We start from the raw sequence: 27,542 nt of genomic DNA on the forward strand, positions 1-27,542 counted from the left end.
AGAAATGTTTTTTGCAATCAAGTAGTATGTGTTCCACTCATTCCATTACAGAAAAATGAGAGTTGTAGAAATCACTGGAACTCAAGACTGCCATGATATACATGTTCTTTACAATTTAAACGTTTGACTTGGACTGTAGGTGATATCTGGCACACTGTGGGATAATACAATGAAATATAAATGACAGCTGTTGCTTACCTGTCTTTTCTGTCCAATCCTGTGGGCTCTGGCCTGGGCCTGCAGGTCATTCTGGGGATTCCAGTCTGAGTCAAAAATGACTACTGTGTCAGCTGATGCCAGATTGATACCGAGACCACCCGCACGCGTTGATAACAAGAAGCAGAAATCCTGAGCACACAAGTGAAGGTTAACTATATATGACAGTCCTGGTTTATTTCAATGACGCACAGACCACATTCATTTACTGTATCCTGGGCATTCAATTTACCTCTGAGCCGTCCGCATTAAAATGATCCAACGCCTGCTTCCTCATCTCCCCTTTGATTGAGCCATCTAATCTCTACAAAAATTTACAACATATCAAAGACATTTTTAAACAGAAAATAAGTAGAGGCATTTCATATTTTCTGGTTAGGTTTAACGACATTATGGGAGTGCTTCTGTGGGGCATATTTGTTTATGAACGTATACTATAGGTCATGTGAAAACAGTGTGTAGCTACCTGGAAGAGGAACTGCCTGCTCCTCAGGTAATCAGCCAGGATATCCAACATCCGTACCATCTGGGAGAAGATGAGAACTCTGTGGCCTCGCTCTTTCAAACGCACTAGCAGTTTGTCCAACAGAACTAGCTTCCCACTGCTGCGGATCAATTGCTGTACAAGAAAAATGGGGGCAAAACATTTCTGGTCTACCCTTTCAAGTAATATCATGAAATTAATATTTACTCAACTGTGTTTATTTGGTATGCTGCTGGAATAAACCAAATCCAGCAGGTTTGTTGTTACAAATGTTTCAGTGAGGGTCACCATTTCTTTCCCGAACTCCCAACATACACCCACATATAATAAAACAGAAACGCACTTTGCTGTGACCTCCTAAATAGAATTAATTTGCAATTAGGGATGGGTATCAAGGACGGGTACTTATTGGCAATGCTACATGATTGATAAGTACCGAAATGTGATAAATGACAAAAACAAATCAAAATGACCAAGGCTAAAGAATTTAGAATTATATAGTTTGTCAGGACTAAAGGTGCGTTCACACCGGACCTTTTATTTTTGTCGCTGGCGACAAGTTTACATATTAAGTTAATACAAACGAGCGACTGAGCGATTAATCGCTCAGGCGAAATGTCGCTGGGGCTCTGAGCGACAGCGTCCGAGCGACGGAGCGAAAAAACGCTCTGTCGCTCGAGTTGAGAAACCCCAACTCTCTGGCCGTCAGTCGCTTGTCGCTCAGCGCTGACTGGCTGCCGTAATCTATATGTAGGCCTAATTATGACAACTACTGAAACCATGTAAACGTAATACAACTCCACCGGTCCGGAAGAGCAAAGCCGGCTTTACGTTGACACACACACAAACACACCCACACACACACACACACCGGAGACAAATGGCCAGGCGCTCCTCAGCTGGGATGGAGCGCCTGTAGTTGGTGTCCAACCGGGCAATCCTGCCTCCGATTCTCGCCAACAGCTCGTCAAACTGGGCCGTTGTCAGCTGCGTATACCGTTGAAAACGGGAAGAAATGAGCGCCTCTGAGCGACGTGAAATTCACTGGAATCGCTTGAATGACGTTATCAGAGCGATCTGTTGAATTGTGCCGACGAGCGACTGCAGCTGAGCAACAGAGCGACTTTTTTGGAGCGACATGAGCGACAGCGACAAAAATAAAAGGTCCGGTGTGAACGCACCTTAACAGAAACTCTGATGTTGCAATACAATAACATAAAACATACTGACCTGTAAAACTTCAACTTTGTTGAAGAACTCGTTGTCCTCTGGGGGCTTGATGAGGTAACAATGGTTACAACACTTCTTCAGCTCCATCATGATGTTCAGGAAGCCCGACGTGCTGCCTTTGGTACCTTTACTCAGAGCCTTGTAGTTCCTGGTCAGGATCCATCTGATCACAAACATAAGACTCTTCTATAAATTATGCCACAATGGAAACCAGCAAAATGACTGACTATTCTCTGTAAAACTCAAGCAGGAGATTAGACTGATCAACTAATTGACTGAAAAAGTTGCAGGGTATATACAAGAATATCCCTGCGTCAAAACCTCAGCATCTTTATTCATTTCAACAAGCCTGCATTGATGTTGCAAGAGTTGCCCCTGAACAGCCTTCAAAAAGGAGCCAGAAACAAGTCCACACCACAGAGCTTATCAGTCAGCTCACATCACCTTAAGTTTACTCCTGTAGTTTAGTAAGTGTTTTCTTTGATTTTAAGGGTAGAACCAGTACTTACTTGTAATACTGTTTCTGTATAGCGCTCATCTCTACTCTGAGGATTTGCTCCACTTTGGCAGGAAGGGATTTCTCCACATCCTTCTTGACTCTGCGCAGTAGAAAGGGTTCCAGCTCTTTGTGAAGACTGGTGTAGCCAGAGTCCCTGCCTTTACCATGATCCTCTTCAAACAGCTCCCAAGAGTGAAACCTTGACAAACAAGACATACAACATACATCATTAGGGTATAGTGATACAGTCAACTCATGCAGGGTTTTCCCGGCCTGTCTAATTCAAACAAAGGCCACCTTGGTATTTTTGGTTGCAGCCTTTGTTAAAAATTCAATGTTTGTCCTTTTTTTTTTAAACACCAAAACAATTATGCCCTTTATGCTTTGTTGATAGACTTAAACCAAGCATGCAGACATTACATGCAGCACTTGTATGGAAGCCAAAGGGAAGTTACACATCGACAATTTCTAAGATCAAAGTAATCACTGAATTGCCCATATTCGTGAAGCAAACAAACGTGTTTGTAATAAAAGCTAGGTTCGTATCAGTTTCAGAAGAAAAGAGGACTGGCAATCAAATACTTTTTTATTGCCAGTACTTGACAGGTCATTTTAGAGAGCAGAAATTGAATGCATTGGAGTTGGGGTTTGGTTGGGTATTAGACAGACATTCACTCTGGGTCCAGCAGTATCTTCTTACTCCGTTTCACCCAGTGTTCCATCCATTCTTTGCTGTTGCAATGGTGGCCCATGAAGATGCAGAGGTTGGTAGCTACTCTAAATTATGCTACATTTTTGTTTTTTAAACTGTCCTTTTTTTCCTTGGCTTTATTGCTGAAACGTGTATTGCCTACAACATTGAAGAAAGCTGGCTAAGGAGATCATGGACCGCGGTGTCTTTCGACCATCCTAACCAGACAGATCGCCCAAGAGAGGAAGAGAGTTGGAATAACAGCCATGCTTTTCCAGCATAGTTAAAGGCTGCTCCTGGTCAAGTCGCAGAAAAAGGAAACGCATAAACGGGACTCAGGCTGACCAAACAATGTGAAATCAGAGACTCTGACTGCTGTGTCCACAGAGACCCGTCTCCAACACAACATCTCCGATCAAGCTGTTGCACTCGACAGATGGACCGTGTTCCAGGCTGACAGAGCTCAGGACTACAGCGGGACGAGAAGATGTGGACAGTGATAGATGTGAAGATGCCAATCACATTATCATCACCATCATATTGCTGCTGTTTACATTCAACCCGAAGCAGATTGAAAACATGTGCTACATGTTTATGCATAGTCATATATAAATAACTGTATATATATGTTCTGTAATCTATGTAGCATGAATGAGTTTATGAACTTCCATTTTGTTATGCAACCCTGTGTTGTATAATCACAATTAAATTACCTTGTACCTTATTGGCAGTAAGTGGACTGTTCACTCAGCTCAGAGCCTTTGCTCTTACACAGAGCATGTTTCAATAGCTTTCATGTCAACTGTTGATATCTGTTCAGTGTTTATTCCGTGAAGCTCTTTCCCTTCATCATTCCTTTTGACATTTTCTGTCTCTTTCTTATTTTATCTTTTTGTTCCATCTTGGTATAAAATGTATATCCCTATGGACACTAGGGGTGTTCCAACAAGGGTACCTCACGATTCGATTTCGATTATGGGAGCTTTGATTCGATTATTGGCCACGATTCTTCGATTTTTGCAATTTTTAATGCTTTTTTCCATACAAGATTGATTTTGTCTTCATCTGTGGCTATATTTGTAAATAAATAGCCTATCAATTAACTCAGTTCCTCGAAAACTACACTCATAAAGTAAATAAGGTTTTTTGAACATTTGACTTGTATTTTTCAAAGACACAAAATATTTTATTTTATGACTATGTAAACATTTGCACTTTGACCTACTTAACTTTGACCAGGGAAAGCTCCACTTGCAGGAGAGCCCCTTCTATTGGCGGAAAACACTGAAAACAGTCAAGCCCTGGATTTAATGAGGCGTAAAAATGTGACGTGACGTGGCGTGAAGCACGAAGTTGGGCAGTGATCAGTGACAACAAAGTTGTCTTCAAAATAAGAGCTTTACATTGCACCCCATTGGATTTTAGAACTGGGTTCTTAGCGGGGGGCTTTTAATTTGAAAGTAGCGACCGTTCGTAGCTTGCCGCTACACAACAAGCTGACAGCAGCTACTAGCTGTTTGGTTGTGTCCGCTAGCTGTCAGCTACAGAGACCGAGGAGACGGTAGCATCTCCCGGATCTCAGCGGCTTTCCAGTTGCTCATCTTGACATCCGCGGATGAAGTGATGAACTGACTGCCGTGATCAGCTGTTTCCTGGTTTTAAAACTCCTGGCTGCGGGTCACACAACAGTGCACGTTATCGACACCTCCGCCCATGTCCTGCAATTGCCGGCACATTGACGCCTCGGATTTAGATAGCAATGGAGGCGGCAGTACCCTCAGAGGCGTCAAATTGGCGGACCAAAACAGACCGCCAATTTGCCGCCTTCTGTCTAAATGCGCGGACCTAGCAAAGCATCGACGTTAATTAATCGATGCCGAATCGTCACGTGAAGCATCGCGATGCATCGCCACATCGATGAATTGCACCCACCTCTAATGGACACTTCAGTCAGACAAATTGTGACTTGTTTTACTTAAGCACACAGTTCTTTAAGGTGCACACCTGACAGTTGTGTCAAAGAGTACTGAACATATTCAAAGCACTTCTTAATCAATGCAGCAAGTAGAGAACTTAAACGGATTAGTCACAATATTTCAACCACTGACAGCTTAAGTGAACAACACTGGCCATCTTTTTACAATGCATTGTTCTTTTGAGAAACCTTGGGTGCTTTGCAGAACATTGCATTGCAACAAGATCGTCAAAGTTATTAATTTCACATGTCAGTGTTTTTTTAATGTTGTGGCTGGTCAGTGTAGTTGGTCTATAAGTGTAAGAATTCGTAAGGCATACTTCTCGGGCATAATGAAGTGCAGCAGGGACCAGAGCTCTTTCAGAGAGTTCTGCAGTGGCGTTCCTGTGATCAGAAGCCTGTGATTGGACTTGAAGTCCATCATGGTCTTGTAGAGAAGGGAGTCATCATTCTTCAGTCTGTGCGCCTCATCCACACCAATAAAGGCCCAGTTAACACTGCCCAAAAAGGACTGGAAACACAATTGTTACAAGATTAACAGGTGCTAACAGAACACTGCACAGCTTTAGAACTGACCATTACCATACCATTTTCAAGGAGATTAAGCGATGAACACAAAGACACTACACAAAAACCATATTGATTACTTTTTACCTTATGAAGTGAGGCAGCTGCTTACCTTGTCTTTGAGAAGAATCTCATATGTTGTGAGGAGGATGTTAAATTTCATTCTCTTGCTATGGACATGCATCCACTCATGTGTCCTGATCTATTTGATGATTACACAGGACAAAAGGAAACATCAAGACAGTCATTAACCAGTTGAGGCCTTTGCAGCATGTATTCTTACATCTTAAGTCATCTTAACCTTTAATTATACAAAAGAGAAATATGAAATTGTATCAATGTAATCGTTAAGAGTGATTTTTTGGGGGGGTGGAAAAGATCATGCAGGACAAGATGCACATACATACGCTTGTGCAATATTTTTTACTACAAGTCCCACATGATAAGCAATTTTCTGCTACTGAACAAAAACAAAACAGCGGTTATTGTGCAGGGCTCTAAACATGTAAGAGAAACATTATCTAATGATATAGCTACTCTGGACGCATTTCTCTGGCCTCCAGTACCACAATAAGGAATCTGGAAGTTATCTTTGATCAGTGTTTGTCCTTTAATTCCCACATAAAACACATTTCAAGAACTGCTTTCTTCCACCTATGGAACATTGCATCTTTTTGAGGCAGGATGTTCCTGATTTTTGCAGAGAAATTAGTCCATGCTTTTGTTACTTCAAGGCTGGATTATTGCAATTCTTTTATATTAGGCTGCCCTTATAAGTATCTAAAGACTCTCCAGCTGATTGAGAATGCTGTTGCGTGTTTTGACAAGAACTAATATCAGAGATCATATTTCTCCCATGTAAGCACCTGTGCACTGGCTTTCTTTCTTTCTAGAGGTGGACGCAGAGCCTTTAGCTATCAAGCTCTTCTCCTGTGTAACCATCTTCCAGTCTTGGTTCGGGAGGCAGACACCCTCTTTACATTTAAGAGTAGGCGTAAAGCTTTCCTTTTTGATAGAGTTTATAGTTAGGGCATGGACAGGCTCTTAGCTATGCTGCCATAGGTTTAGACTGCCAGAGGATTTCCCATGATGCACTGAGCTCCTCTCTCCTCTATCTGTACACATTTATGTCTCACTGATGCATGTAAACTGGTGATGACCTGTGGTTGCGTTTGGTACAGCTAAGTCGTTCCCTCAAACTTTGCTACACTTTAAGTTCACATTCATTTCTTCCATTTTTAATGAGCTGCTCACTTACTAATAGGATTTTAGTAACGTTATACTTGTTATACACAAGTTACTATATTAAAGGATAACTACCGTTTTTTACAACCTGGACCTTATTTCTAGCAAACTATATGATCATTTACTCACCCAGATAACTTTGGTGTCATCTGAAGTCGTTCGGACGAAATTAGATCCAGTGTAGCGCCGATATATCCATATAATGCGAGTAACGGGGCATCAACACACAGCCTCTATAACGCATTATCTGCCACGAAACTAGTTTATTTCACAAATATTTTGTTACGATATGCTAGTGCTATTCCCCTCTGAGTCCGGGCTCGTCCGTTATCAACATCCGGGGTCAAACTAGCAGTAGCAGCTACAGGTAAACAAGCTGGGCTGTCGCGGGTGCGCGCGCAGCTCAGAGACGACATCTTCCAGGTCAGAGGTAGTAGATCAGCCTACAGACCCCGGATGTTGACAACAGACGAGCCCGGACTCAGAGGGGAATAGCATTAGCATATCGTAACAAAATATTGGTGAAATGAACTAGTTTCGTGGTAGATAATGCGTTATATAGAGGCTGTGTGTCGATGCCCCGTCTCTCCCATTATATGGTTATATCGGCGCTACACTGGATCTAATTTCGTCCGAACGACGCCGAATGACACCAAAGTTATCTGGGTGAGTAAATGACCATATATTTTGCTGGAAATAAGGTCCAGGTTGTAAAAAACGGTAGTTATCCTTTAAGTAACGCAGTATCACGACCTCGTCATCTGGGATCGATGTCTCATCAAAATATGTCATAAGGGATACTAAAGAGGTTTTGTGTGTTGCAAATTGAAAATAATGTCTGTACAGGAAACCTGAAATACTTTTCTAAAAGTCAGCGTGTTCAGGCTCTCAATACTTTTGTAACTTCTACTTCTGTACCGCCAAATGTCTTCAATGATTATTAAATAGGTCATATTATGCTTTTTTGGGTTTTTGCCTTTCCTTTATTGCGTTATGTAACATTTTTGTGCATGTAAAAGGTCTGCAAAGTGAAAAAACTCAAAACACTGCCTGAAACGCCTGGTGTGAAGTCGAGCCTTTACTGCCATAACTTAAGTGCATCACTATGCAACAGGTGCTATATAAATATATATTTATTTATAAAATATATATACTCCAGTTAGCCAGCAGACATACAGTTGCTACTGCTGTAGCGGCGTTACTTTAGAACACATTATCTTTGCTCGGCATTTGCAGCCCTACTCTGCCTGACTGGCTTCATCCTGCCCGTTAAGTAGTGCGCATGTGCAACTCTCACCAAAGATTGAACAGAGGCGAGATGTTTCACTCACTGTATTTTGAAAATTTAAGTATATAAACCTATTCTACCAGGACCCCCAAATAAAAGTATGAACCTGCAAATTAGCATAATATGACCTCTTTAATCTGTTTTCCGTGTTGAAAACAGTGTTACTGTTGTTGTTACTCTCTTGCATTTTAGAAACAGGTGTATGAGCATTGTAAACTATTGCGGGACCAGTGGAGACCCCAAGGGGAGCCACCCTGATACAATTTGCTGGCCACTCCACTCAAGTGCAACTCCATTATTATTCATAATAATGCATACCATGCTATATGCCTCCCAGTTATTGTATACATAATATGCTTCTATATGATGTTTCACATTTGTTAACAATAAAGCAATAATAAAAATAAGAAATGAGTAGGAGGAGTCACATTTCATTCATAACATGACAACAGTAAAAAGAGTTGACCGGTAAAACAATGGCCAAGGATTTTTTGTCAGAGCGAAAAGCTAAGGGGCCTTTTTGCTTAAATATAACCAAGATATTTAGGGCTGGGACTGTACCCAAGACAGCGAAAGTAATGACTTAGTGTGACACATAAACTGAGAACTCTGCTCATCACTGAGTTAATAAATTCTGTGAATATTTTTCACAGTGCTACATAATTTCTTTGTATGATCCCATTTTTTTTAGTTCTAACCTGTATTTTTATAGATTACATAACTAAATACCTCTTCACCTCATCACTTGAATTAGTAGAAATATTCTACACTGTTGTATATGAGTCCATATTTAGAAAATTAGTTTCATGTCAGTGAGGCCACCGTAACTTCTGGAGCTTCTCCAACGTCTTCGGAAAGGGAGGTGTGAGCGAGAGCGCGTTGTAATCTAGAACCTCACCACTCACCCTTTAAAAACTCGATATATTACACACTGTACCTTTAAATGAATCTATGAAATTATCAACAACAAGCTTTATACACAAAAAAGGATACAATTATATATTTCATATGTGCACAGTACGTCAAGTCCACCATGACCCTTTCCACCCAGAATCATGCTTGTATGTGTGTGACCAACATACCATATTCCTGCTGCTGATGTCTCCCAGATAGACCACAACATTCATCTGAGGGGCCCAGAGGTGGATTTCTCTCTGCCAGGAGGTTAGTGTAGAGAGAGGCACAACCAGCAAAAAGGGCCCATACAGTTGGTGCTCATTAAACAGGTAGTTGAGGAAGCTGATGGTCTGGATGGTCTTCCCTAAACCCATCTCATCAGCAAGGATGCAACTGTTGCCTCTATGCATGATGAAGAGTAGAAGAGAGCAATAACAAAAGCTCAGATTGTGGACCTCCAACACAGCGTTGAATAATCGGGCATTCCCATGACCATGGAATATAAAACATTTACATATCAGGTGCCACTGTAACTTTTTGGGATCCAGGGAAACCATGAGTCTTTTTACCCATAAATACAGAATGGATTTTCAAGACAATGCAAGCTGAGAATTTGTATTACTTGAAACATACTTGCACCAGGAGTGAGCCATCCAGTTTAAACTGTCCAACTGGTAGTCTCGGAGTTCTAGTCCATCACCTCCTATGTAAGTAGGCTGCTTTTTCATGGGCACAAACCTGGGTCTCTGTTTCAGCACCTACAAGACAGAATAGCAGCAGGCAGGGGTGTAACAGTGCTTGAAAATTTCCAGAATGGAAAAAATATTGTACGCCAAGATAGATCAACCTAAGTTGAGTACGTATATGGAAACACTTTTAACATGCCAAGTCATTTACGATGACATCACGCAAATGTGTTGAATAGTGGAACAAAACAAAAACAGATAGGAAGATAAGTCGCCTCCTCCTCTTCAGTGTTTAGAAAGCTTTTCATTGAAGATTCGAACTAGTGTCTCCGTTATATACATTTTTGCGGGGGCCAGCACAGCAGAATGCTGCCATTGCTTGCTCTCTCCACATTGAGAATGAGTAACTGGAACAGTGACAGGACTTCGTTCATTCATGAAGTGATAACAATCAAAATATACACCTTCAGACAGAGTGACAAACAAGTCAGAGAATAGGATTATGTTACCAGAGCATAAGAAAAAGGATTCATCTAGCCAACATCCTTTTGGCGAGTAAATCTCTAAAGGCAATCACAGTCATCATCCTAGCCAATATGCATACACTTTGGGCTGCTAAAACCTATGCTTGGCCCTTGGATTAAACAGAGTCAAAAAGCATTTGGATACTGCTCTGTCACGCGCACCATCCAGGTACAACATAACCCTTTAGCCCGGCTGCTGGGATCCTACAGGAAACACTGTGAACCATGCCAAACAGTAACTAATGCTATTTGAGTGTTTATCACTGCAGATATAAGCCCACACATAGAGAAAACATGATTTCGGCATATGGTCAGTGTTGAGCCCTGATACAATGTGCCTTCACATGTGCACTTCAGTCAGTCTGTTGTGTCTGCCCTGTACAATCAAGTGCAAGTTGCAGTTGTTCAGGAATAATTAACAGGTCAGTCTTACAATAGAGCATTACTGAAATTTTTTTTCTATCTTTTTCATCACAATTTAATAAATGGTGACCCTTAAGACCTTGGTACATACGGTACAATTCATTTTGTGTGCCATTACAACCCTAGCAGCCAGTGATTACATATTACATATTACCAACATACTATTACTGCCAGTAGAAACTTGGCAGTGAATTACCTTGCAGTCTCTGGATGGAATGGCCTTGGACTGATTTCTGCTCATGTAGTCATCGATGTGTTTCTGGAACTTTTTGGAAATCAGAGCACCATCTTCCCAGCTGCACTCCGAGTACGGTAAACCCTGCCATTTGCACAGGTAGTCTGGGTAACCGGCCGCTGACTTCTGGTTTGAATGTCCTGCTCAAAAGAAATTTAGAGACCTTTTTAATAATACGAATCCAGTGGTATGAAATATATTCAGTCAGTTGAAACATTAAACTGTTTCAAAGAAACAAGTAATAAGTCAAAAATAAAGCGCACCTATGATTCGCTCTACAAGCTGGTACTGAGAGTGCAGGTCATCCATCAATTCTTCCTGACAATTAAAATACTCTATATCCTCAGGTGAAGCCGCCTTTAACCTGGTAAGAGGAAAAGAAGCATTAGAAAGTACGCAATAACCTGTCTGCCATTTCAACACAATCAGTCATCTTACTATAAGGCAAGGGATCTGTGTCTTTCTTTCTGTGGTTTGCATATATTAAGAACCATTCATCCAATCTATTTCATACTTGGCAGGTTTGTTACAGGGGGGTCCAGGAAGTGCAGTGTTAATTTTTGGTGCAATTTGGACAAACGACACTTTCAATTTAAAGAAAGTCTAAAAATACAGGGAACATCACTCTGCACTCAACACTATGGGTACACATTCAGACCAAATCAGGCTTGTGTGGCAGTGTCACTCTGTAGTCTGTGTGTGACGTGTTGGAGACCCCCCTGATCAGTTTGCCGAAAGACAGAGCCGCATTGTTTATGTGCTACTAGGATGCTGGTCCTACTATTGACCGTTCGTCCACATCACAGGATTAAAAATAGTAAACAACCAGGATGTGAGGTAGATCATTACTGTGTGTTTTAAACAAGTGAAGCATAATGCTACACGGAAAAATGTCCGTTGTATTGCCTCTGTAGCATTTAGCCATGCTACATAGCATGCCCAGCTACTGACCCACTCTACTTTGCCTGTGATCTGCCGTTATGCCTCTGCCACAGTAGGTTAAGCATGTTGCTCCGAAATTGATCGTTGGCATCCAGAGTTTAAAAAAAGTTATTTTCCAACTGGTGCAGAATGCCACTCTGAGCGAATACATATGACACTACGTTACAATCCACTGTGGTGGTAGTCATTCATTCTGTTAGTCTGATTGCCGGCTTTGTTTCTCTGAAAGTTGAGTCGGCTTCAACTTTTTTGCTGCAGCCAGCTGTGTTGTCTTTTTGTGCGGAAAACCCCTACGACCAGCACCATCGCAGCCAAAACAGACTGCTCTCATTAAAATGTATGGGGAAAACCTGCGTTTTTGCCACACAGCCGGATTCAGTCTGAAACCAGCCTCACTCTACAGCAGTGGGGAAGGGGCTGAGGGTTTAATTCACGTTTGCACTAGCTACTGAACGATGCATGTTTTTTGCTACCACAGAAGAGAAATTTAAAGTCCCTGTTTATGCAATGTGACAGCAGTTTAGATGAACGGTTCTCAAAAAGGCTTCAATGCCAAGAGGCCACTGCACTTGTTTTTCAAAAAGGTAGTATATGAAATTTTATATTTGGCAAATTCATTTTTTAGAAGATAACCAGTTTTAACCACTGTAAAGTCCATGAAATTGTTTTCGTTGACAGTGCAGCAGAAGATAATCCAGAATATACCTTTAATGTCTCATTACAAGTGCAATGGTCCCACTAAAATAGATGAGACATCTCGTTTTTTTTATTGCTCAAAAGACACAATAGTTGACCATTGAATTTAATTAGGCATGTCACAGTATATTGGTATTGGCAATAACTGATATTCAAAAATGAAAAATTGATGATAACGATATGATAATATTGTATAAATTATTTCCATTCTAGTAATGGACCTTAGAGCTGGTAAAATGGTAAAAAAAAGAAAAAAAAAGAAGCAAAAGATGCAGTAACTAGCTAGCTACTCCCACAGAATGTGGCTACTACTGCTGCACAAAATCATGTCCAAAGAGATGATGGAAGAAAGAAAGACACTTTACCCGTATTGAGAGTACATATTATAATAATATTGTTATTCAGAATTCTTATGGCCATGATAATTGTGGAGTGAAAGTCTATATTAGTGCTGATATGACAGCACTAATTACCTCCACCAAGGGGATTATGTTTTCACTACACATATAGAGAACGGATTGACAGGAAACATCTGGGTCTGGGCACAGAATAGACCCCATTAACTTTTTGTACGGATCCGGATAAAGGGACATATTTAGAATTTTTTTTCCCACTTTCTTCAACATTGTGAGCTAGGGCATTTTTCCACATTTTTGTTAATATCTTAGGGAATAATGCATGTCTTGAAATTTTTTTTAAAAATTAATATTATATCATATCTCGGTAGCTGATATTAAGAGTGTGTACGATTTGATGCAGATGAGGGGACTATTGGGCCTTGGTGGAGGTATGCGCTCTGCTAAGTGCCATTTTTGTTCCAATTCTAATTAATGAAGGCGGCCAAAAACTTCATTAATCACATGGGCTCAAGGGTAGCTGAGGGCAATTTTAAAGTTAAGTTTTAAAGTTCCGTAGGGTCTTGTGGGATGGCAGTTATGTCAGTGGCTTACACTGGCATTCATACTGAACATACAGGTTCCACTGAATTTCATTGGTTTTTTCCTTAAACATGGCTATTTTGACAGATTACTTTAACAATTATTTAAGTCGAAGCAGTCAAGAATGGTTGTACCTGTAGTTTGGTTGATGTGTTCCAAGCCAAGGGAAAAAAATTATACACTTGATTTTTTAATTCTGGTCCTTATCATGTTCACACTGTCTTTTTAAAAAACCAAGAGGAGTAAACATGAAATTTTAGAGGCTGAAAGTTAACAGTGATGGCAAATGTCATCTTGCATCATCAGTACATCATCAGGACCCAATTAGGGAAACCAAATTAAGGTGACAAGTTTTCACAGCACTTTTATGCATCTGTCTATTTTACAAGTTCTCACCATCTCTTTTTCTCCGTGTCCTTTTTCTTGAAATTGTCCAGTTTCTTCATGCCCTTGACATTCTGTAACTTAAGCGTCTCTTCTGTCTCCCAAGTGTTGTGGATATGGGCCCAATTCTTCCACTTTATCAAATACTGGATCTCACCCGCCTCTTTATTGGAATTGAAGTTGTTATTGGGGTCCCCGTCTGCTTCTACAGCATATACAGTGGTTGCACTTCCTGTTGCTGTTAGAGAAAAGAATAAAGGAATAGTGTGTAACAAATGTATTTATTAACACTTAACAGGGCTTTGTTTGGAATGTGAACCAGTTGAACAGCGGTTCAAGCTGTTTTTGCCTTAAGCGCAACGCCACCAATTGTACACATTTAAGTGTGTTTACAGGTCTTGTGGCGTGATACTGCATATGTGAAAAAAGTAGTATAAATAAAGCCTTTTGTGGCTCCAGCACAAGCTGCATGTAACCTGATAAATTGCCTCCACTGATGTCACTCTGTGGCTAAGTCATGGTTAACGTAGACTTTTTTTTTTTTTTTTTTTAAAAGGAAGAAGAATGTCACAAAGGTGTCAAAAAGGTGATATCTCTGGCTCTGCTTTATTAACTTTGTTTGCTGTATTGATTTGTTTTTATACTGTCCATAATGAGTCCAACATTAACATGTACAAGAGTACAATGCTAGACCAGTGGACTGCTTTCCTAAACCTGCCACCTGCCTTACCCACAGTGCAATTTAGACACTAAGAGACATCACTGGAGGCAATTTCTCAGAGTACATTCAGTGTCCTCTAGGGCCACAAAAGGCTTTATACTACTTTTTTCACATAAGCAGTAGTACTCCTCAAAATCTGTAAAAATACTTTAATGTGGAAAATCGTTGGAGTTACCCTGTAAGGTGTAAGCCACCATCCTGTTATCCCTCTACTCTTAAAATTTGATGATGATCCTGAATTCCATACCTGGCTAAATTCCTGTCTATAGTGGCAGTTATATCAGAATGGATGACATCAATCTTAGTACTGATTACCTCTTTTCCTTCCTATCCTGCTATCCATTACTCTCTCCAGTGTTTCAAACTCATCTTCCTCAGGCTGAGGGACATCTTCACCCAGAACTTCCACCAGATCATCTGAGTCAGTCTTCAGTTCCTCATCCTCCTTATAGCTGATGTTGACTGTGGCTTGCCGCCGTGGTCCAGCAGACGCCACCTTCTTGTAGTTGTCATCCTCATCCTCAGAAGAAGAACCCTTTTGGACTTTCTTCCTCTGGGTGCTGCTTTTCTTCCCATTCCGAAAATTCATCCTGACATATGACAAGAGATGAGAAGGAAATTGATCAATGATAATGATCAATACATAAATGGCTGATGGGAGTGACCACTGCTAAGGGAAATAGTTTGGCAGTTGTCCACTTACTTGGTTGGGGGCTTTCTGCTTTTGATTTTGTGACTGGGTTCATAGTCTGATGCTGTTTCATCACTGTTGCCCTCTGCTGATGAGTCTGATCCAGAACCACTACCAGATCCAGAACCCGATCCAGAGTCAGAGGAGCCTGAATTTCTTCTTCTTTTGGAACCACTCGATGAGTCAGATTCATCACTACTCGATGAGTCCTGGAAAAGATTATTATCAAAGAAAGAATCTCATGAATCACCAGATAGTGCACCTACAATCACAGATATAGCATTCATTAATGGCATTAATCAGTTTCCAGTCAAACAACACAGGAAAAGTGTATTGGGGATCTGTTTGAAACAAACCTCATCAGATCCACTGTTTGACGAGCTTTGTCTCTGCTGCTGCTGCTGCTGCTGCTGTTGCTGCAGCTGTTGTTTCCTGAGCATAGCAGATCTTTGCACTGCTAGGATGCTTGGGTTAGACTTCCAGAACTGCAATAAGTGCAGAGCAAGGTAAGCGAAAAATATGGTAACATTATATAAAGCTATCACATGACAAGAGTTAACCACTGTATTAAAACACCCAAAAATAACTGTGCCAAAAGCAAATATCTGCAATTGTGCCACTTCTGCAGCAGGAATGCCAGGAAATGTTTTATCTAGTCCATGGGGTATTCAACTAGAATTCAAAGGAGGTCCAGAGAAAATCTTCCCAAGCGAATGTCCAGAATATCATAATAATAACTTGCATTATGATTCAGTGCCATATACAGCGCAGTGAAGAAGCCTAGTAGTTGTATCAACGTCTGAATGTAGTAAACAACTGCCTGTCAAAGTAAGGTACAATTCCTTAATATTTCAACTATTTTCACACTGAACTGAAGGGATTACAAGTAAGTACTCAAATAATAAATTAATTTTATAATTTCAAGTGAAACTGGCTGCTTTTCAATACAAAATACATAACAGAGGTTTTGAAAAATGTGCCTCTTAAAAATAATGCTCAACTTAAAAAAAAAAAAAATAAGTATTGTAAGTTGCATTTCAACTTTCTTTTTTAAACGCTTCTTTTTTCCCCCACATCTTAACAGTCTCAACCAACCCTCTCGACTAGAGATGTAACAGTACACATATCCGTCCCTAACCAACTTGCCATGGACGTTAAGGTTCGACGCGCGCAGTCATATGGCAAATACGTAAGACTGTCAAATGGCGAGAGCATGAGTGAGATTCTAACTTTTCTGATCCACACTGCAATCCAGTAAATGGTACTAATGCGGCTAAAACTGTTTTCAAACAACCATTAAATAACAAACGCAGAAGAAGAGGAAAAAGACGACAAAGAAGAAGACACTAGGTACATCCCAGTTCCCTTAAATTGCATCCATTTTTCCCTCACTTGCATCTTTTCTTTGTGTCTTAGTCTCTCCCACCAAGGATTTGTGGAAAGGCGCAAGGAAACGATGAAGTATTAAGAGAAATATGACGTCCTTTCCTCTGAAGCGTCATGTAGATCAACATCAGTTTCACTTTCACTTTCCCTGGAGAAACTGACAGCTGGATCTGTAATGATCTGGTTTTGCGGTTTGTAAGAGTTCAGTTCCTATTTCATTCTTGCAATTTTCACTTATCATCACTTACTGGACATGTTGGGATATGATGCACCTACTGATATCCTGATTATTAATTTTCAAGCAAACCAAGATTCTGTTTATTGAACTACTTCTAGATTTTTAGATCTAAGCACAAATAAGAGCATTGGGAAAGCCTGCAAGATGGCGAACAGGAATGACTTCCTGTTCAAGCAAGGACCAAGGAGCGAGGAAACGACAAATAAGGGAATTGGGGATGTACCTACTGTGTTGCGTTATTGCTAATTCACAAGCGAAACTGCAGCTACAGTCGTTTCTCCTTTCATATGACGTGTTTGTATTCAGCACAGTATGCAAAGCTCTTGCTCTCTGTGTGACAATGCACCTTGTGGGGGCTGGGAGACCTGTTGGACTATGGCCCATTAAGTGAGCAAAAAGGTCCACTGTGATGCTAATATGGTATGTAGTCACAGTAGCCCTCCTGGCCCTGCCCTGCTGCTGCTGTCTGCTACACTCACAGAATGTGAGGAAATAAAACATGTAATTTTGTTCGACCGTGTCCCTGTCTCGGGAAACGGATCAAGAGGATAACCCCTCTCCCCTACTAACTAACAATTCTTAGTCTTACTTGTGTATTATGTCTTTGATTCCTACTCTACTTTTACATGTTGTTGGGCATTAAAGGACAATGAAATCTTAGGACAGTTTACATTGTATGTTCCTCATCAAAGACGAATTATTTCACCCACCGACACCCCATCCCCTATTAATCAGAATGATAGTTCTAATGTCCAGTCCGATCAGAGGACTGTCAGGGCCCTGATGATGCTGGTGAGAAGTCCGGCATAGTTTCTTATTCCTCAAAGTGCAGCTGGAGACCCGTGAGGGTATTCTCCAGCAACAATAATCCATATAATGAGCGTCAATTGTGCCCGAGAGGAAAAGGTCCATAAAACTACACAAAAACTTTGTAATATTCCTCCATACTGCTTGTCTGCTGCAATCCAAGTGTCCTGAAGTTGCTCTTATTTTGAAGACAACTTTGTTGTCACTGATCACTGCCCAACCTCGTGCTTCACGCCACGTCACGTCACATGTTTACGCCTCATTAAATCCAGGGCTTGACTGTTTTCAGTGTTTTCCGCCAATAGAAGGGGCTCTCCTGCAAGTGGAGCTTTCCAAATGTTTACATAGTCATAAAATAAAATATTTTGTGTCTTTGAAAAATACAATTCAAATGTTCAAAAAACCTTGTTATTTACTTTATGAGTGTAGTTTTAGAGGAACTGAGTTAATTGATAGGCTATTTATTTACAAATATAGCCACAGATGAAGACAAAATCAATATTGTATGGAAAAAAGCATTAAAAATTGCAATAATCGAAGAATCGTGGCCAATAATCGAATCGAAGCTCCCATAATCGAAATCGAATCGAATCGTGAGGTACCCTTGTTGGAACACCCCTAGTTCACAGCAGGAAGTAAATACCGGTGTGTATCTATCGCGACTCTCGTTCATCTTGTCCGGCGCAGCTTCCGTAGTGCAAACGCTGTGAGGGAGACTCGCGTGAACGCGGAGCGTGCCTCCAGGCAGATGTAGCATAGTGACTGTTTAGGCTAGAATAATGTACTAAATGACGTCGTTTCGAGTAAACTCTGAATGTCGCCACTTCAGGACACTTGGATTGCAGCGGACGAGCAGTATGGAGGAATATTACAAAGTTTTTGTGTAGTTTTATGGACCTTTTCCTCTCGGGCGCCGCTTACGCTCGTTATATGGATTGTTGTTGCTGGAGGGTACCCCCCCGCGGGTCTCCAGCTGCACTTTGAGGAATAAGAAACTACACCGGACTTCTCATCAGCATGTGGGTGAGTCGATAATGACTGAATTTTGTTTTAGAGTGAACTATTCCTTTAAAACAGGGCTTAAATCATTACTGTTTAATGTGAATTTTCAATAAATTAGATACATAACCTCTTTATCATTTAGAATTATTTCTTGCTTGCTTTTGTTATTGTCTTGAAAAGCAACTTCTTCATCTTAAACAATTTCTTTGCTAACTTTTCCTTTGTTTTATTGTCATTTTAAATGTAATTATAAAATGGCTTATGTCCTAACTTGGTGGAACAAATTGTAATGCACTACTGTCAGTTGAAAATGAAATGAAAGTTTTCTCATTGTACCTAAAATCGCACAGAAGTGTGACACCGAGGTACATACCAAACTGTGACTTCTATGCATGCTACACCTAATCTCAACACATTTAACTAACCAGCCATTTCCCAATCTCCCACTTTCTCTAGTTCAGTGAGACAAGTGAACTCTGTTTATTTTGTGTGCCCTCAGATCAAATTCAGATTTCAGAGGTTATGTCTGCTCAGAGGACATTTGCTTCGTCTCAGTGGTGCTTCACATAGCCACTTTTAGTAACCACCATGGTCTCAGAACATACAGTATGAGACATACTCAGATTGAACCCATGGGAAGAATGAACATGTAAAAGTCCATTCTTGATTAAAAGCTCAGTTTTCGTTGTCAACGTATCTCTTTTTAGAACAGGCCATGTGATAAACATCTTATCTGACTACTTATTCTCAGACCGTTGTCACTTGTCATGTGTACCTCACTCGCACGAGTCTCTGTGTCTCTGCTTTCCCAAATGCACTGATTTGATTGGCTGCGTGGCATCACTTGAGATGATTTATGACACATGCAATTGGTCTGTGGGCCGCTAAACCAGTGTCGTAAAGGCAAGAAAAGCTGCGACAGCTAAAATAGAAACACTCCATCATAATTAATAATTCTCAAAAATGTATCAGTTATAAGTCCAGGTCTGGTCCGTAGTCCACCAATTAGTGACCTCTGAACTGGTCTATTTTGACAAATAGTTTCGAGCAGTATTAAGCAATTTGACACTGATTAGTTAAAGGCTGCTTTAGTTAACATATAATGATCAAAAATTTCTTGTCAGAATTTCATTTTCACCACATATCCACTTCAAGTGACAAATACCACCCAATTTCCTGTAAATACTTTTTTTTTCTTTACCTCAGCTCCGTCGATGTTTGACTTATTTGGCTGTTCCATCTTCTCCTTGGATTCCGAATCTGACTGGCTGCCAGACTCTGAGCCACTACCTGAGTCACTGCTCCCTGATTGGCTGCTGCTGCTGGAGGAGCTGGAACTGGAGCCTGAGCCGGACCCTGATGGTGACCCCGATCCAGAAGCGGATTCATCATCAGAATTACTGTCGCATGGAAGGAGAAAAACACAAAACACATATTTGTACATGAGTATTTAAAAGATTAGACAAGCAGTGTTGAACTTTTGTCTACCCCTCTGGAAGTAAGAGTAATTACACAAACACCACTACTACTACCACTACTACTTGCTATAGCCACAAGGTCCTCAAGGGTCCACCCGAACCCTAGGACCACAGACCCAACCCTGAACCCGTACTGCTTTAGATACACGTTTTATACAGACAATCAGGTCTGGGTCATGCCGTTCTATTAACCCAGGCCCTGGGTCAGTCTAACATTATGTGTTATACAACATTATGTCAGACATGAATATTATTTGAACTTGCCTAACACTAACATGCAAAAAGTCACCAGGATAAAATAGAGCTGTTGTCATAAAATACCCTCATATTTTCAAAGAAGAATTTGAAAATTTAAATGACGGTTGTCAGGGCAAAAACAATGATCTGTTGATCTTTACTAAGCCAGATGTAATATTCTGACAACAGCATAGCCGTCAGTACTGCAAAAAGATATTTAACTGGAAAATTGAATTGTGACCTTAAAAAAGTCAAATAGCATTATTTGGAGAAGCGTAACACCCCTTTCATACAAGTTTGTTTCCACTAGTAGAACTGGTACTCCATACTTGAAATCACCTACTTAAATGTTAGGGGCACCTGCACACAATTTAAGGAGCCAACTACTTTAATTTTCATGCTACACAACATATTCATATTTTTTCGATCTTATCTGTTGATGATAAATCTTTTGGCAATAAACAGAAAATGTACAGAAACAACGATATTCTGTATAATTTTAAAGGGGGAAAAAAAAATCACAAAGTGAATGAAGGTTTGTTAAGTACTTATTAAATAATGTAAAAACCTCCTGCACCATCAAGCGGACACAGCCAGCATAAGCAGCACAGCACAGCTCACACGCACGTCATTTAGTGATTCAGAGTGTTGTTTTTTGTTGTTTTTTCAGAGACACGTGTGGTTCTCGGCAAAAGAACACCTGAAAACAACCTGTGGACAGTCATATTGACATCATACCAGCATTTCACTACAGTTTCAAAGTCTATCTGCAGACTATGTCACAGACATGAAAATATTACAGTTTACAGGTCAGGTTTTTTTCCTGTGCACTCTCTCTCCCTGCCTCCTTTTCTTTTTATTTTTTTATTAATAACTATCAAAGGCAAACTCCATCTATAAAGATAGGGCTGGCAGTAGCCCTCACGGCTCACAGCTCAACGACTACAACAATAGGCATTGGGTAGATGTCAACACTGAAACGAGCAACATTGAACATGGATTCATGATTGTCATTCTCGCAGAAAAGGAAAAAAACTGCCCAGCAACTTCACCTGAGTGCCACACTGTAACGTTACAGCAAACACAGTCATTTGATAGTAATACGCAGGGAAACACAGATCTGTTAAATAACCATTTGGAATATTCGTGTTGATATAAAGACTGCAAGTGTTCCACATGAACCGACTGTTTACCTCATCCTGGAGGCTGGCCTACTGTGCGCACGGGGCACCATAACGCGCGACAGCTGTCAATCAAAGACAATCGACAGATTCCCTCAGAGATATTGACAAATATTCAGAATTATTCATAGAAAAATAGTCTTAAATGTAAGTTATTTTAATCATTGAAAATGTAGTTTAATTCAAGGAAATTGATAATACAACTCTGTGGTGATGCAAGTTAATTTTAGAAATAGTTAATGAATACTACAAGAATAATTGACTACTAGCTAGCCACAACTAGATGAGGAGTCACCCAGGGGGTGATAGTCACACATTTAATAATAGCCTGCTTGTCAAATGACATAGGTGTAAATCTCTGGGGGACAGCTTGGGCACGACCCCACATCCTGGGAAAAATATAATTTGCCTCCCCAGTTTATCACTGTAAACACAACTAGCAGTGTTTGCAGGAGCAATGTACTTTTCCTTAGCAGGCAGGGTGGTGGAGTGTTGCTTTTTTTTATTGGTAGGAGAGGACCGAAAGAGGAGAAGAGGGCTGCGTTTTACTTCAAGTTAGCCCATATTATTTTTCACTATGGATGCTATATGTAGCTACACGTCAATTCACACACCTGCGCGGAAGGAGAGGCCCCCCCCTTATAACTTTAGACTTATGTTGTCTCATTTTGCTCTTTCACACACTTGTTAATAAAGCATAGAAAAGGAGAGGACTCTAGGGATGGGTACCGAAACCCGGTATTAAACTGGTTCCGTGGTTAAATTTAGAAAGACCGTGGTATCAATCAGCTCCAACGCAATCGGTATTGAAAAAATTAAGGCATTCATATATGATGGATTTTAACTATTCCCAATCCTGAACACAGATCTGTGTGGGAGCCTGATCTGTGCAGGGGGCGGGGCAGGCTCTCACTGTCTGTCCGTTACCTCACACACGCCGGCACAGACAGAGAGTGCTGAGTGGCAATAATGGAGAGAGCCAAACGTTCAAACGCTTGGTCATACTTCACGAGAATCCATGCAGACAATGCTCATCACCAAAAGTGAAACAAGTCTTCTGCTTGTAAGGGCGGGAACACGAGCAATCTTTCAAAACATCTAGCGAAAGTACATCACATACAGACGGAGAATATACACAGTTTGACAGCCTAGCTCGTAGTTCCTCTCCTGTTTCCCATCTGCATCAGGTATGTTATGCTAGCAGGAGCCCACACAAAGTTAATTAAATTATACAGATATGGGTTGATAGCCATTAGTAACCATTAGTCACCTGAATGTTTAGCTATGCAGCCATGAATTCTGTCTGACGTGGTGAAAGCATCATTCAAACCAGGGTTCGAGTCACAATATGAGCTTTGAAGGGGTCACTATGATAAGTAACCCTAACCAACATTAGGACAGGAAAAGATGAATAAGATCATAGCGCATGCAACGGCTGACATTAAACGCTTCGTGCCCCACCAACATCATTAGAACAAACGGATACACTTTTTACACAAAGAAATAATGTCTTAATGAATCAAAAAGATTTTTAAGTTACCTAATACTATGGTGTGCGTTTGTCAGCTGGTCTCATTTCTTACTGCTGATGGCTGCTTCACTATGTTAGCAGTAGTCCAGGTATAAAAACTGTCCACAAACATGTGGCCTACTTCACGTTCAGTCACAGTCTCACAAAGGTAATTATTTAGTCACTAAATAAATGAAATGCTTGCAACCTCTGCCTTTTTTAAGTCCAAGATAACTCTAGTGTGTGCACACTGCATGTTGTCCAGGTGCTGCACATCCCTAGCAGTTGAGTGCCACCTAATAATTACATATTATTGCATTATTAATTAACATTTAGAAAATGAATTTTTGACATTGGTGAATGATTCTAAATCATAGGATTCCTATCTCCTATGATTTAGAATCAATTCACCAACGTCAAAAATTGATAAATGTGTAAATATTAGGTTAGAGGTTGCAAGCATTTCATTTATTTAATGACTAAATAATTACCTTTGTGAGATTACCTTTTTACACCCGGACTAATGCTAACAGAGCGGAGCAGCCATCAGCAGTAACAAACGAGACCAGCTGACCAACACACACCACAGCATTACATAACTTAAAGATCTGTGATCAAGAAAATAACCATGCTCAGTCATTGCTATGTCAAAACCCTGCACCTGCTCAACATCTCGTACAACGATGGCCCTCCCCAGAGCTAACAGTGCAGCACAGAGGCTGCTCTCCACTGGTGGAACTCATCACTATCAATTTCACTTATACTTATTCCTGTATTGCCTTACAAAATAACTATGAGGTCATCTTTTCACACAAACTAAAATCCGGAATGAGATCTAATATGTTAGAGAAGTAACTTCTTTTATACACTACAAACAAGCACGTAAACTAAACACACCATTTAATGAAGGACACACCTGCAACCACTGATTTAAAAACTCATGTAACATCTTGCTCATTCTATTGCGTCTCCTCTGTAGTGTACATGCAGATATATATGTTTTGTTGTCTTGTTTCTGTGGATTGTTTTTCATATTCTATTGTAATGTGATTCTGTTTTTTAAGTGCAACAGAACAGGAATCTGCTGTAGAACAGTTTGAACTTGAACAGGTCAGTTTGAGGGAAAGACATTTGATGTTACTAAGTGCTGTATCGTAGGCAGCTGGACTGTTACCTACGATACAGCACTTAGAATTACCATGACCTGGATGACTGAGAACCTTCATTAACATTTGATTTGTTGAGTTACTTTTCATCTATAATAATAATAAAAACGGAATGAAATGAATTATTAAACTTTGGCAACACTGCATCAGAAAACACAGCCCCATCATTCATTTCAAAAATTCAATTGGTTGAGCACAGCTGGAGTGCCCACTACACAACTTCTACCACAACACAATCTCGCATCATCTGGCAATGCGATGTGTTAGCAAATTACATACATGCAAGTGCACATTTGAGTTGGATTACCTGGCATTCCACAGTTTAACCTGTAATCAGGAGCTATTTACTGCAGCCCACAATTTCCAGAATTGTAAAATCTAGCCTGTATGCAGCATATACTGCTGCTTTATAGTGTAAACAACAGATGAGTGCAGAAACACAACCATACCATTAGACATCAGTAGAAACTTTATAAGAGATCAATGTATTCAATACAAACAAACTTGAGTCCTGGACATAGAAATGAGAGACAAGAGGTACAAAGTAGTACGCTGCAGTCTACTATGTGAAAATGAGTGTATCATCATTATATTATCAGGGGCATCACCTGAAAAGTGACTTTAATAAAAACTCAATATTTTTATCCCTATCAACCCAACTACTCTGATGTTCTTTGGCGAAATACGATTGGTTGATGTACCTTGATTCTCCACTGCTGTTGCTTACACTTTCGTCTTCACCACGTCCAGCCATGCTGAAGTCAAAAAAGAGAGACTTCCCCCTGACAACCTGTTCCACGTGGAAAAGCTGTAAGAGAAGATCACAATAACATCATTAGAGACACAGCCTGAAATATGCCAGGACTGTGCCTTCATCAAAGCTGACAAATTCCAGTAACATGATGCCTTACCGGCAGTAAAAGGGACTGATTATGAGTTTTGGGCACAGTCTTGCCAGTTGAATACACTACAGTTACTAATCCTCATATAAAACCCATTAGCAGCTCACTACACCGGCCCGACGAACTATAGCCCCTGCATCAAAGTTTAACCAATGAACTGACCCAGTGTCAACACAGTTTCGCACGACACTTTTTCAAATGGGAAGATTTCTTTGGTAATTTATGCTGTTTTTTAGTTTTGATATTGGGTAACAGTCTCTTGCGCACCAAACCCATTATTTTTTTTATGAATATCGCAAGTTAAAACCAGAACAGACGAAGGTGTGTGGACGGCCGTAGCTAATGTTACACTAACTTGACTGTATTTGTTCCCTCTACACAGAGGCCTATCGGGCCTATGTAGCGTGTTTCCACATGCACACAAAGCTCCGTGGGCACTCTAAACACTAAATAACCTCATTAATCTTAGCCATGGCCAAAAACGTATAATAGTAAACGTTCTTTTGTCAACCTTGATGCCATCTACTCCGGGTAACACTAAGTCTGACTGTGACTGCAGTTTAGCTTGAAGCCAACTAGCTTATACCGGCTAATGACGCCAACATTCTGTATTGGCGGGGTACGTTCGCAGTAATGTATGCAGACACAGCCAACGCGCCAGCCAGTATTTTATTTCGATATTCAAACGGCAAACAAAATGCCGCAACAAGCGCCATTACTGTAATAAGTTACCACAAACAGCTTGATTAATGCCAGCCACTTCATTGCTACAGTGTAGTGGCTGTCCCCTACGCCTAACTGTTTGCAAGCGCTTATGTTATGCTAGTATTCTGATGTTCTGGTTTTGATCATCATAAAACTTGTACAAGAATACGAGCAACAGTTATCTTAATAATTCTACAACATGTGTCGCGACTACGTGGGTCAAACGATAAATATAGTGCCGTTTTAACGTCAACGTGGGTTCAATTAACATGTAGTGAGAGGAGCGATCGCCAAGCGTTTACGGGGGTTGTCAAGGAAAGTAGCAATAGCTAATGATAGGAAGCACGAGGCTAGCAAAGAAGCTAACAAAATGACAAAACTTTGCGCTAGTTCAGCAGGGAACTGCTGGAATGTCCATTTTCCAATTCAAACCGATACTCGACGTTCAACAGTCAACAGTATTCAACTGTGCACACTTCCCTGCAAGCAATGGGTCACAGAAGAGCCTGAAACTTAGTTAGAACTCGTTCTTAACCCCACAAACCAGAATTAGCTAACCTAATTTCACCCTCTTCCATCTTGTTTTCATTCGCCGCTCACTTCTCGCGGCTTTTACCACATCAACATGCAAGTTAGCTGACTTTCTCGCTGAACTAGGAGTTAAGTAACTCCACGCTGTATGATACATAGTATTGTTTTAGGTTACCTGGGAAACTCCAATAAAACAGTTGTCTAAATGAGCCTTTCCACTTCAGAGGTCCTTTCTTCTTTTATTCAGCTAGTGAGCTAGCGTTAGCAGGCGCTGATAGCTAGCGCTACCTTACGCTAGCTTGCTAGCTAGCCAGCTTTCTCCCAGTTAGGGAGAGCAGCCCCGAACGACTCACTTCGGTAAATCTGGCGCAATGTTGGTTTTACTTTCCCTCCGAAAATCAAGTAAATCCCCTTCCCCGTTTTTGATGTAAGCAAAGTCTTATGTTCTTCGGTCACTGCGATTGTAGAAAGCTGGCATCTCAATCCAGGATCTTCCGAGAACCGGCCTCCGCCATGACGCCGAAAGGTTCACTTCTCTAGGAAACCCCGGACAGTGACGTAACGACTGTGCTCATCTACACAGTGCAACAGCAGCAAACATCTGGCAGCTGGGTATTTTTAGACAAGAAATACTTCTTCATAACAAATGGAATCAACGTTTAACTTAAATCCCAAAGGGTTAACGTTAGGCTACGATTAGGAGAAGTGAAACGTGGAGGCTATAACTGGGGGTATTGCAGGGAAAGGAGGAGAAAGGCTTCTTTTTGTGATGGAGTGGTGTATTTATAGATTAACGTGAATGGATTCAGGTAAGAAGAAAAATAATTCAGTATCTTATCACAGTGAGAGAGAAATCTAAAATAAATGAAAAGGCAGTAAAAGAAATGAGAGTAAGAGGTGGAAAGTAACTAGTGAGTTAGTGAGGGTAGTGACTGTAGTAAAGCCCTGTCCAACTATATATAAAGGTACACACACTCCTGCCTGCTTTTATTGTGCTGTCTGTTTGTGCTGTCTGTTTGTGCTGTTTCCCACCTGTGTTTCTGCACCTTGCTGTTTGTGTTTAGAAT

General features: G+C 40.6%; 1 protein-coding gene across 1 annotated transcript in view; it reads right to left on the bottom strand.

The window, feature by feature from the left end:
• Window positions 1-27,049, bottom strand: part of chd1 (chromodomain helicase DNA binding protein 1) — a 52,211-nt gene extending 25,162 nt beyond the window's left edge. The window contains exons 1-18 of the mRNA XM_084383414.1: window positions 26,651-27,049; window positions 25,039-25,145; window positions 19,967-20,165; window positions 15,689-15,817; window positions 15,345-15,541; window positions 14,957-15,231; window positions 13,933-14,158; window positions 11,224-11,324; window positions 10,922-11,100; window positions 9,726-9,850; window positions 9,278-9,494; window positions 5,775-5,864; window positions 5,416-5,606; window positions 2,440-2,628; window positions 1,931-2,093; window positions 683-835; window positions 449-520; window positions 199-348 (exon numbers count right to left, since the gene is read on the bottom strand). Of these exons, the coding sequence (XP_084239540.1) occupies window positions 199-348; window positions 449-520; window positions 683-835; window positions 1,931-2,093; window positions 2,440-2,628; window positions 5,416-5,606; window positions 5,775-5,864; window positions 9,278-9,494; window positions 9,726-9,850; window positions 10,922-11,100; window positions 11,224-11,324; window positions 13,933-14,158; window positions 14,957-15,231; window positions 15,345-15,541; window positions 15,689-15,817; window positions 19,967-20,165; window positions 25,039-25,091 (2,709 nt within the window). The 5' untranslated portion in view covers window positions 25,092-25,145; window positions 26,651-27,049. The remainder of the gene's footprint in view (window positions 1-198; window positions 349-448; window positions 521-682; window positions 836-1,930; window positions 2,094-2,439; window positions 2,629-5,415; window positions 5,607-5,774; window positions 5,865-9,277; window positions 9,495-9,725; window positions 9,851-10,921; window positions 11,101-11,223; window positions 11,325-13,932; window positions 14,159-14,956; window positions 15,232-15,344; window positions 15,542-15,688; window positions 15,818-19,966; window positions 20,166-25,038; window positions 25,146-26,650) is intronic.
• Window positions 27,050-27,542: the final 493 nt, after the last annotated feature.

The sequence above is a fragment of the Pagrus pagrus genome (genome assembly GCF_965226575.1).
Source record: "Pagrus pagrus genome assembly, chromosome: 19".
Lineage (NCBI taxonomy): Eukaryota > Metazoa > Chordata > Actinopteri > Spariformes > Sparidae > Pagrus > Pagrus pagrus.